The sequence below is a fragment of the Globicephala melas genome, chromosome 21 (assembly GCF_963455315.2).
Source record: "Globicephala melas chromosome 21, mGloMel1.2, whole genome shotgun sequence".
Taxonomy (NCBI): domain Eukaryota; kingdom Metazoa; phylum Chordata; class Mammalia; order Artiodactyla; family Delphinidae; genus Globicephala; species Globicephala melas.
In genome coordinates, this window is record NC_083334.1 from 9,454,579 (window position 1) to 9,467,568 (window position 12,990).

At 38.9% G+C, this 12,990-nt stretch overlaps 1 protein-coding gene across 2 annotated transcripts in view; it reads left to right on the forward strand.

Moving 5' to 3' along the window:
• CSMD1 (CUB and Sushi multiple domains 1) overlaps positions 1–12,990 on the forward strand; it is a 1,753,128-nt gene that overhangs the window by 1,573,430 nt on the left and 166,708 nt on the right. For both annotated transcript variants that reach the window (XM_060291350.1, XM_060291351.1), the window contains exon 37: positions 6,179–6,283. In XM_060291350.1, coding sequence (XP_060147333.1) covers positions 6,179–6,283 — 105 coding nt within the window. The remainder of the gene's footprint in view (positions 1–6,178; positions 6,284–12,990) is intronic.

Here is a 12,990-nt window from a genome sequence, read left to right on the forward strand (position 1 = left end):
TGAGAACTGAGAACATGAGTAAACATATGGAGGATGTTGTGAACTGGCTTTCTCGGTGACTGAGAAGGGAGTGGGAAAATGGAAATGAGGAAGGCTGGCATAGAGCTGGTTGTGACGGATTTGAATTTGAGACATTGGTGTGAACTCATGGTCTTCATATGTGTAGCTGTAGACACAGAGGAAAATGAAAATGTAAGTGTGGATGCGGATGTGTGTGTGTGTGTACGTATTTCCTACCTCTGTCTTTTGAGAGGTGTAAAACAATTACCCCAGTAGCCATGAACCCACCTCATACCCAATTCTAGGTTTCTAGATGTCACTTTCCATACCATTCTCCCTTAAAGGAACTAGTGCTTCCTGGGGAGTTGCTGACTCCAAGGTTCTGATGGGAAAAGCACACATGATGAACCATTTCGTATAAAATAGAAATGTATGGATCCATACTGATGTAAATAGATACATGCGTGAACGGAATGAGTGAAAGAGAAAGCCTTCCCTTGCAGAATCCAGACTAATCTAGAAGGAGATGGATTTAGAGAATCACCATTTGGCAGCCATTAGGACAGCAAATGATTCTCATTGGAACATCAGTGAATGCTGAAACTAGCGTGTGAGATTCTGGTGAGGAACAGAGAGCCACAGTCTCAGTGCGTCTCCCCACCTAGCCCTCATTCACTGCAAAGGACGAAAGAAGTAACTCAAGAGTCGAGAAGCCTGGCAGACACCACCTTCCTCAGGCAGTCATGTTAAGATCTCCAGTATCAGGACACCTGCGCATTGGTGAACTGGTAAACCTGCTCTCAAAACAAACAAACATATGAACAAAAAAGTTTGATTTGGCTTAGAATTGCAGTTGCTGTGGTGCATAAATACCCCCACCAGGGCTGATTTCAAACAACCAGCATGATGTCACTAAAAGCTGAGTTTGAGAGGAAGTGCCCTGAATTAGCCTCTGGAAGCGTCCCAAGGCACCTCACACCCCTGAGAGCCGGCAAATATGGTGACCTCTGAAGAATACAGCATCACATTTTGATATTCTTTCCAAAAATGCATCACCATCTGAATCTAGTCAGAGAACGTCAGACATTCTCTTTGGAGGTTATGTTGCTAAAGAAAAATCATTTTATTAAATGCCTTCACCTTTTTTGGAGGACTGGTTTTGAAGTTTGGCTGCACTGAGACTTACGGCAGTGAAAACATCTGATTTATTACTGCACAGCAGCCCTGCATGTTTTGTTTTTTCTTTTTAAACTACTCACTCCCAATCTTTTGTAACGCCATTTTCTAAACTTATGTTCGAGTGTAGTCTCAGCTTAAATGAATATTGATATAATACTAAAATTGTGAGAACCCCCTGTGTAAACAACAACAAATCCTTTCAGGCATGCATTTGATTAACTTATAAAATGTTAAAGAAAAATATTTCACATGAGTAGTTTTTATTAAGTTTTATCATGGTATAATTTGTAAAAATAATTTTTTTGAATTATAATTTTCTAAAATAAAAATTGATTTTGAAAAATATTTTACACACAAAAAGTGGCTTGTGTCTTTCAAAAGTATCAAGTTCATGAAAGGGAAAGAAAGACTAAGAAACTATTCCAGACAAAAAAAAGAAAAACTGAAGGGAAGTAATCATGGATGGAGTACTTTTGCTGGAAAACCCATTATTGGCAGATTGTCGAAATTCCAGTGATTTCTGTAGAATACATGGTACTGTTGCATCTGTGTTAGTTTTTTTTGTTTTTGTTTTTGGGTTTTTTTTAGAACTGCTCTGTTTGAGGAAATGCACAATGAGTTTTTACAAGAAGTGAGTCATCATGTCTACAATTTGCTCACAGAGGGTTTAGAATAAAATAATTTTACACACATATATATTGTGGAAACATAGACATAGATATCATTATTATGTAATATATGGCCAGATAGTGGGTATATGGGAGTTTTCTGTACTATATTTGCAACTTTAAGCTAAAAATTATTTAAAATATTTTAAAAGGAGTCTTTTTTTATCTTTATATGGAAGAAATGACACATCAGCCATGAAATCTGAATATGTTTTAAAATGTTTAAAATATGTTTTACACTTTTTTGTTCCTATGATACTTTCAAAATATTTACAAAGGAGAATCTGAACCCATTTTAAAAGTTAGTTGTTGACTGAAAACAAACAAGAATGGGTAGTTGTTAGAGGTACTTATTTCCGGAAAAATGATTGACTAACTTCTTGAATAAATTCAATTTTTTAATTTTCCTTTTCTGTCTGGATAGCCATGTGTATGTAAGACTCACATTGTAAGCCATTTAAAATCATTTTGGGAAGTAGACAGCTTATAAATTTTAAGTGGATAAGACAGAGCAAAATTCATACCAATTTGTAGCTGACAGTTGGGATTGAGGGAAAGTAAATATCCATGTGCTGAGAGTGGAGTCTGCAGAGCTGTAATGCGATTTCTCAGCTTTCTGTGTGTGCGGTTCTGTCTAGGTCACAGTGAGACAATGCGATCAAAAGTATTCTGCTTGTGGCAATAGTTTTAAAAAAATCTCTCAGTTGCTGGGCTTCCCTGGTGGCGCAGTGGTTGAGAGTCCGCCTGCCGATGCAGGGGACACAGGTTCGTGCCCCTGTGCGGGAAGATGCCACATGCCGCGGAGCAGCTGGGCCCGTGAGCCATGGCCGCTGAGCGTGCGCGTCCAGAGCCTGTGCTCCACAACGGGAGAGGCCACAACAGTGAGAGGCCCGCATACCACACACACACAAAAATCTCTCAGTTGCATTTTGAACAGTGGGAATAAGCTTCTTCTGAGAGTCCCTTCTGAGCAGAGCCCTAAGCGGGAGCCCCCTGCAGGGGCGCGCAGGGCAGGACTCTCTGTGGCTGCAGCAGGTGCCGGCCGCCTAGCATCCTCCCAGCACCCCCAGCACGCCTCATATGCCACCTGGGGCATTGAGATCCAGCATCTTTTGTAGGAAAACAAATGACTATATATCATCACAGGAGTACAAACAGGACTGTTGTTCATGAATTTACTTGCTGCAATTAACAAGAACATTTAGAGGGGACGTGATAATCCACAAAGCACTTTCACACACACAGCACATGTATGACTCACATATAAGGGATGTACTGTTATCTTTATTTTACAGAATTAGAACATATTCAAATGCTTTCAGTGACAGAACTGAGTTGTGTCAGAGTCAGGAGTGGAAGCAGTTTTTCTGATTCCACTGTAACACAGTTAGGGAAGATAAACAAAAAGTCAAAAGTGTGTGTTGAGTACCTGTGTGTGGAAATGACTTGACTGGGGGCTGAAGGCTATTAAATACACTGATTATCTGAAGTTACAGGTAAAACCAGGCAGAAAGTAGTACAGGTGCTATAATTAAAACTTACCTGGTTAGATAACATTGTTCTTTCTGCAGACATTATCCAAATATACAGAAATAATACATGAGTGAGAGGACAGCAAATGTCATACAATTTGAAAAAAAATGGGTTAAAACTGGAGTTTTGGGTGGATGTCTCCTTCTTGTCTTGAGGTCACCCCACTTTGCAACATTTCCCTATCTGCACTCCATTAGCTATTAATTAGTTTCAAGGAATAATCTCTCTTTATATGTGTCTGCTGACCTGCAGGAATAGGCTTATGTTTCCCCCTCCATGACTGTGCAATTAAAAAAGTCTATGTATGTATGTATGTATCTATCTTCATGCATCAAACCAAGGTCAGATAACAAAGGGGTTAAATCTGAAGACATTTTCTTTTTTTTTTTTTTTGCGGTAAGCGGGCCTCTCACTGTTGTGGCCTCTCCCGTTGTGGAGCACAGGCTCCGGACGCGCACGCTCAGCGGCCATGGCTCACGGGCACAGCCGCTCCGCGGCATGTGGGATCTTCCCGGATCGGGGCACGAACCCGTGTCCGCTGCATCGGCAGGCGGACTCTCAACCACTGCGCCACCAGGGAAGCCCTGAAGACATTTTCTAAATGTTTATCATTCAGCAAACACTTAGTTTGAGAAGAGTGGAGATTTTTGAATGAGTAGGAATAAGAAAGGCAAAATGGATAGAGGAGAGGGAAAGAGCATCCCAGACTACGATTATGGGAACACCTTGAACAGGAAAATGAGTTGTGAAATAGAGTAGTGAGAAGCAGCTAGAAATGCAGGTAGTAGTTAGATCAGGCAGGGTCTTTAGGTCAAATCACGGAGGCTGAAATTTTATCCTAAGATGACCAGGAATCTAGGAGAACTGTAACATGACATAATCATGTGTCCATCTTAAAAAGAGCTTTCCGACTCCTGAGTGGAGAATGAATTGGATTGAGACAACAGTAGATTCAGGAAACAAGTTAGGACTGTGGTACTATCCCCTCATCCTGGTTAATAGCACTGGTGGCTTGTGCTGGGATGATGGTGGTCAAGATGGAGGGATGGAGTGAGTGAAACCAAGAAGGATGGAGAAGTCTGGCTCGTTAGGGTCTGACAGCTGCCTGTAGGGCAGCACAGGTCACGGAGAGGGAGGGGGCCTCTGATGGGAGGACTTCAGCAGGTGTTAACAGTGTGGATGGACGTGGGGACACAGGAGGTCACCCAGGCTCTGCAGGGATGATTATGAGTTGAGTTGTGTTCACATCATCTTCCAAGAGCCTTTGACAGCCAAGTGATGGGACGGATGGCTGGAGTCCTTACCTGGAGTCATTGGTTTAATTACAGCTGTCGGAGGATCTTAGAATCATTTAAGCAGAGAGTGAAGGGTGACAAAGGATATTAACCTTGCAACATTCTTCATCTGTCTTGGATAATTATCAGTTTATTTCCTTGTTTTGTTATTTAAAGTTTTATTTCTTTCTTTGTACATTAGCATCATCTTCATCTAGTAATTTGCCTGCACCATGATGAGTTTTACGTGATGGGTATTTCCTTCACATATAGGAAGTGTGTACTTATTCAGAGAATGATTTGAATACAGTAGAATATCAAGCATGTACCCTTTTGGTAAAAAGGGATTTAAGCTAGCTATTGTTTTCCCATATTACAATACATTCCGCCTACATGTTTTACACTTCTGGCTGATGAACACATGCTTTTCCTCGGCACCTTGGGTACCCTGGCTTTTTTGTCACCCTGGTCCTCAGCATCACTAAATCTCCTGATTTGTCAGCTGCTATCAGGTAGGTTAGAACATTTTAATTAAACGAGGCATTATGTAAAATAAACCTGTATTTTCCTTTCCATGTGTGTTTCATTGAAATCATTTGCAGATCTCAGAAAGAAGATTATTCAGTACGAGTTACACAGGGATAGAGAAGAGAATATATAGTCAAAAGCAACCTCTTCTGGATAATATATTGCATCAGATCTACAGTCTAACTGCTTCCCCAACCTCCATATGACTTGCGTGTTGAGACTTTGTCCCCTCTTTGTTCGTGACAAGTAAAAAAAAAAAAAGCAAATGGTTATGTTGATAAAAGAAAACAATGTGAAGAGTCAAGTGAATGGTGAAGCATAAAAATTTGTGTGTTTTCACTGATATGATAAAGAGATGTCACATCTGCCTGAGGAGGGCAGAGAAAATGTGGAATCTCTTACTTGACCTGGAAGAAGAGAGTGGCTAAAAGTATAACCATCAAAGCCAATACTTGGGTTAAATATGTGGCGATCAGACAAGTTAAAGGGATCTGTAAACCTAAACAAATATCCTCAGTGACTTCTTTTGAAGTATAGTTGACTTACAACATTGTGTTAGTTTCAGGTGTGCAGCAAAGTGATTCTGTTAAATATGTATATATTTTCAGATGATTTTTCATTATAATCTGAAAATTATAAGTTATTACAAGTTAATGAATATACTCCCTGTGCTCTACAGTAAATCCTTGTGTTTATCTATTTTATATACAGCGGTGTGCATCTACTAATCCCAAACTCTTAATTTATCCCTCCCTCCCTCCCTCCCTCCCTCTCCCCTTAGGTAACCATGAGTTTGTTTTCTATGCCTGTGAGTCTATTTCTGTTTTGTAAATAGATTCATTTGTATTATATTTTAGATTTCACATATAAGTGATATCCTATAACATTTGTCTTTCTCTAACATATATCACTTAGTATGATATTCTTACTGATTTTATAATGCGAAGAGTGAACACATCACTGATGTTAAAGCTCAACCTGCATCACTTCTCACAGGTACCACCGTGCCAGCACTGCTCAACAGCACATCCAATCAGCTCTACCTGCATTTCCAGTCGGATATCAGCGTGGCAGCTGCTGGCTTCCACCTGGAATACAAAAGTAAGGTCACCTGTTTCTGCATCTGGCTTTCACTGGGATATTGAGTAATTTTCTTAAAGGGAAAATAGATCCCTGCCCTTATTACACAGTGAAATTTTATTCTAAAGCTATGTTTGGAAGTTCCACGAACTTGGGTGTTACAAAACCGATCTCTATGAACTATGTTATTATTATGTTATATAATTTTGTGACAATTATAATATTTATAATATAGAAATTTATAATATAATTTATAATATATTTATAATATAATATATATAATTATAATATATTCTTATATTGAACTATATTTTTATTATATTATATATTATAATTATATTATGAAAGACAATAGGGAAATGAAGAATTTAGCATCTGGAATAATTAGATAAAACATCGACTATGCTTTCAGGTTGGTTGTGTTAAAAAAAAGTACAAAATAACCATTTGTAATATTACTAGTTTTCTTGTGAGTGATAGCAAATATTCATGTAAGTTTCCAAAAATGTAGAAAGTCATAATTTCCAAATAGATTATGGTCATAAGCCCTTTCTATTTCTAGTCTTAGAGGCTGGTAGAATCAGACTAGCAAAGAGCTGCCACTTTAGTGCCTGCCTTGGTGTATTATTCATTTTAATTGGAAGAAGGTAATGCAAAGTAGATGCTAACCTTTTAAAAATGGATGTGAGACTGAGTTAATAGTCTGATAAATGGGATGACAAAGGTCAAATTCACAAATCTTCTTTGGCGTTTGATTATGCAGGTAAACCTTGTAAAAGTGAAATAAGAATTTCCAATGAGAGTAAAGTTTATTTTAGGACATGTTTTCAAGCACTAAAAATGCTTAATGTTGATATTCATCTCCTTTAATAAGCAGTTGCAAATAAGCAAATACATGGATAAGCTTTAATAAGTGATCCTTTGAATTGAAATAAACAGTTTGCTGGGATGTAAATGCATGCATGTTTTGGAAAGGCCAGGTTTCCAGCTGATGATAAATATTCTGAACCAGACACAAACCACAGGGCTGTTTCGCATTCCAGTTAAATTTCCCTACTTATTACAGGCATTTGTATGCAAGTTTATTCCAATTTATTTGAATAGGACTACTTTAGTGACAGCGTAAAATGATACTATGGATGCTATTTATGTAGGATATGTCTGGAAAAATCTGCTACTTTGATACATTTTGTGAACATCTGTAGATACGAAACTATAAACCTTATTTATGATCGTGTTAATAAATTCACTAATATTTTTAGCAGTGTTAGCATTGATGAATGTGCTTACTTCTTCCTCTCAAAGTTATCTTGTGGCTTCTGGCTCTTCACTCACTCCTTATAGAAAGAGGTGCTAGTGAAATAATTAGTCTACAATTACTGTGTACAATTATCTGTGTACTCACACAGACTTCAGCTCCAACAATATAGTAATTACCTACATTTCACTTTATTCTCAGCTGATAAAATTCATTAAAAGAGAGACGAACATATTTCTTACTGAAATTAATCTTGTTCAAGAATCTTAAGGCCTTGTTTCATTACTTAGTGTATTTATTTTTTACTTGGCCACACGGAATGCTACGTTTTCATTCGTGATTTTCTTTTCTGAGTGGTTGTTTTCGGACGCTGACAGCATTCTGAGGGTCATGGCATTACCTTCCATGTACTTAGAGGCAGTCATTTCTCTGTTCTCATTCTTTGTGTCCGTTTAAAATTTGGACTATAAAAAATGTTGGTAGAATTAATCTTATTAAGGTGAACACTGAACAGCAGGAGGACTGTTGAAGTAAGTTTTCAAAAGATTATCTAATATTCTTAATCTGTTAACATATTTTTGCATCAAGCTTAAAATGTGTATTGCCAGTCCACATGTCTCTAAATTCAGACTTTTTGCTACAATATATATCCAGGTAATAATAGTAAAAACAACAACAAGCACATGTTTATGCCTGGTCCTGCCCTAAATGTGTTACGGGTGCTTACTCATTTGTCCTCAAAAAAACACCATTTTTGAGGTATGCTCAGTTTTTAAAGGAGAAGGAACAGAACCTAGCATGTGTTCAGCCTGCCCAGGTCAGAGTCAGACTGCTAACGACTTACAGGATGAACACAGGTAAACATAGATGTGTTTCATCACAAATGCAGTTTACTGAGCACCTGTCCAAATATCCCAACTGTCCAATCAGAAAGAGCACACAGACTGCCCTTCTTTACAGGTGGTGACACCACCTGTCACTAGTAGCTGAATGGCATGTGGAAAATAAAGAAGCTTGGGAGTCAGTCTTGGAGATCCAGTTCTAGATCCAGCTCTGGCCCTAAAACCTGCGCTGTATGGCAAGTCCACGCCTCCTTCCATCTGAGGAGTCTGAGTTTTCGCATATGGAGGTGAAGGCTAGGCCCTGTTAATTGTAACGGTCCATAATTCCAAACGAGCACTGATAGGAACTTCTCAAACAAAAAACAAACACTTTATCTGAAGGGATGAGTTGTAAAATATTAATGATAGCGAAAGTGATTCCCAGGAGGTCCGGTGTGGTATGTGTGATCTAAATTCTCTGTGATCTTATACGATCCAGCTAAAAGGTCAAAAGACCAGCATCTTTGAATGCTTCATACAAGCCTGTAGCCATCTAGCCAGCTTTTATATTATTTGACTTGACTGGAAATTTGAGTTAGGCAGCAGAAGAATACAAGCTTCACGCTTGCTCTGAGCTCCGAGCTGAAGAAAAAGAACCAAACGAAAACTTTAAATTTCTGGGAACTTTAAATTATAGATATGGGAACAATGATGATGTTGGTTTATATTGGAAAATACAAAATCTAACCTTGAGGTGTATAGCATGGAACCTGCTCCTGGGGAACAATATGGCAGTAACTGTTCTTGGATTCAACATGAAGCAATATATACAGTCTTGCCTCAGTATCCGTGGGGCATTGGCTCCAGGAGCGCCCCCCCCCCGCCACTGTCTCCCCTCATGGATACCAGAATCCACAGGTTCTCTGGTTCCTTAAATGAAATGCTGTCGCATTTACACCTAACCTATGCACATTCTCTCATATACTTTAAATCATCTCTGGATTACTTATAATAACTAATATGATGAAAATGCTACATAAATAATTGTAAATAGAAAGGAAATACTATGTAAATTGTTGCCAACCTGTGTCAAATTCAAGTTTTGCTTTTTGGAACTTTCTGGAATGTGTTTTTTCAAAAATTTTTGAACCATGGTTGGTTGAATCAACAGATTCAGAACCCATGGTTACAGAGGCCAATTGTATATGTAAATATTTATAAACAAGTTTATTTCAGTGGAATTTGGTGGGAGGAGGACAAATAAGAGTAAACACATGAGCCCTGTTGGAGTGTTTGTACTGATCCTATTTGTATCTTGTTGATTTTTTCCCTCTTTTCCTGACAGCTTTTGGTTTAACTGAGTCTTTTTATTGCTCCAATTTATCTCCACTATGGACTTATTAGATAAACTCTTAAAAATGTTAATGGTCTCCCTAGACAAGTTTAAAATATGCATCTTTAATATAACACAGCTTACCTGCAAATAATATTATGTCACTTAATAGGTACTGAAACTTACAAGCATATACTTCTAATTTCCTCTTTCCATCCTTTATGTTAATATTGTCTTACATATTATTTTTACATGTTATAAAGCCCACAAAACATTTTTACTGTTTTTGCTTTAGATATTGATCTTTCAGAGTGGATAAAAATAAGAAAACTAAATATTTTATATTTACCTGTTTTTAGCATCTTTGGAGCTCTTTATTTCTTTGGGTGAATCCAAGTTTCTGTCTAAAATTTTTCTGTCTGAAGAACTCCTTTTGACTCTTCTTCTAGTGCAGGTCTGCAGACAAAGAATTCTCCCAGATTTTGTTTTTCTGAAAGTCATCATTTTACCGTCATTTTTGAAAGGTATTTCGGCTGGGTGTAGAAATCTGGGTTGAAAGTTCTTTTCAGTATGTTAAAAATGCCACTTCATTGTCTTCTTATTTCATAGTTTGTGATGAAAAGTAAGCTGTATTTCTTAATGGCTATGCATTTGTCCCTGTTCTCTGGCTTCCTTTAAGAATTTTTCTTTATTTTCATCAGGTAGACTATAGTATGTCTAGATGGATTTGTGTGTGTGTGTGTGTGTGTGTGCGCGCGCGCGCACGCGCATGCGCTTGATATTCATCCTGTTCAGGGTAAACTTATATTCTTGGATCTAAGGTTTGATGTCTTTTATTATTTATGAAAAATTGTTGACCATTATCATTACAAATATTTCTTTTCCCCAATTCTCTTTTCCTGTTTCTTTTGGAACTCTAATTACATGTGTGTTAGGCCTGTTGATATTGTATCACAGTTCTTGTTCCTCAGTTCTGTTTTGTTCACACTTTCTCTTTGTGTTCCAGTTTATGTAGCTGCTGTTAACCTTTGATTCTCTGAATCTGTCCTCAGCTGTGTTAAGTCTGCTAATGAGTCTATTGAAATAATTCTTCATCTCTGATACTGTGTTTTGCCCCTTGAATTTCCACTTCTTTCTTTCTTTTTGTTTTTGTTTTCTTTTTGCGGTATGCGGGCCTCTCACTGTTGTGGCCTCTCCCGTTGCGGAGCACAGGCTCCGGACGTGCAGGCTCAGCGGCCATGGCTCACGGGCCCAGCCGCTCCGCGGCATGGGGGATCCTCCCGGACCGGGGCACAAACCCGTGTCCCCTGCATCGGCAGGCGGACTCTCAACCACTGCACCACCAGAGAAGCCCTCCACTTCTTTCTTATAATTATTGTCTCTCATCAATAATTACTCCATCTCTTCATGCATGCTATCTTTTCCACTAGATCTTTTAACATATTTTTTATATTTAATATCCCTGTCTTATAGTTCCACTATATGAGTATGCAGAGTCTGGTTACTTACGTCATCTCTAGGCAAAGGGTTGTTATTTCTTGAATATTTTATTAAAGGTGGACACCACGAGTAGAACCATAGAGATTGTGGTTAATATTTGTGCCTGGGAATGGGCACCACTTTTGTTAGCCTGTTGAGTCAGGAGTTACACTGGATTTGAGTTCTGTTGTTGCTATGGTTACTTTCAGAGCATCAAATTCCTCAGTGGTGAGCTGGCACTGCCAAGTGCCTAATTGGGGGCTTTTTCTCAGCATCGTTACTCCACTCTGAGCTGTCAGTCCTCCCTAAACACCTTTTCAAAAGAGGTGGCATCTCCCCCAGTAGTAGACGCTGTTGCTTGTCGCTTGGTGTTAAGCTTACACTGGAGTCAGAGTTGCTCTGTGATTCTCTTCCAGCCTAAGTCAAACCTTGAGAGTCTGCACAGAGTGGGGTGGGGTGTTCTCAGCATTCTTGACCCCCTCCCAAGGTCGTCAGGGTCTACCTGTGGTTGGCCTTTGAGGAGCGTTTGCTGAGTGTCCCCTAGGGCTAGAAGACCATGGTCTTGGTGCTGATGTAGCATCTTAAGCTCATACTGGCTTTCCTGCCACACCCCACATGTAGACTTTCTTTTTCCGTACACCTTTCTCCAAGCTGCAGTGCCCCTTTCCCTGTGCCCTGGAGGGAACAGGTTTTGCTGCTCCTCTCCCAGTGGCTTAACACTTTAGTTTCCTAAAAGTGAAAGGGTTCGGGAAGTGCGTCGGGTGTCATGCCCCTCTCCACAGAAACATTGATATTTGGTGGTGGTAAGGAAGAGGCTCACTCCAGGCTCCTACCATGTCCCCAGTATCTCTCTTAATTAGTCAATGGAGGCATGTGGAAGGAAGGACAGACTCCCTTCTGTCTGGGGCCCTGAGCTACTGGAGACCCATGCTCAGGTACTGGCCACTTGCTAAAACATTAGCTGATGTGTCATTCCCTATGTGTGAGTTGGTCCTTTCTCTCCTGTGATCTGTCACAGTGACAGTTTGTGTGTCCTCCCTCTCCTTGAAGGCACTAATCCTTTGGAACTGATGTCACCTGGGTACCTGAAACCTCAGCTCCCTGATGAGTTCAACAAAGGTTATGATTTTATAGTTCAGATTTTTCTCATTGTTAAAGTGGGAGTGAGGTTGTATTTTACAGATTTCTATATCCCAAGTAGAAGTGGAAGTCTCTATATGGGTTTTAAAATTGCTCTAGTTCAAGGCTAGATGAATACTAAAATTATTTATTTAGATTAACCATGGAGAAACTTTTCTTGAATGTCCAGTTTTTAAACAAAATTATCTATCCAACTGTCTATAGCTAGTATCTATCTATCTAGTACACGTAACTTTAAAGTAGTGACATAGGTTTCTTCATAACTGTGAACAAATTCAGAGATATTTACAGATAAATTATATAGAATTAAATGTAATATATATTTACATTACAAATACATTATTAGCAGAATAAACCCATCTAGTTGAGACAATCTTCCTTTAGAGGTTGCTTGAAATAGAAACTACTTATCTCGATTTTTACACACAGCGGTGCTTGTTTAATAGTCACACTTTACATGACTAAAACCTTCTTTATTAAATTAGACTGGTACTGTGCCTGAGCTTACACATAGTTCTGTCTTGCTGTGTTGGAAGACACTTAATTTCTGGGTCTGCAGGGAACCATGTAAGACCTAATCGAATGGCATCTATGCCAGATTAATGTCATAAACCCAATGAGTGTGTTTGACCTCAAGTGAAAGGCTTCTGCAATTATTCAAGCCTATTTAATGCTGATATATGGCACTGAGTCCAAA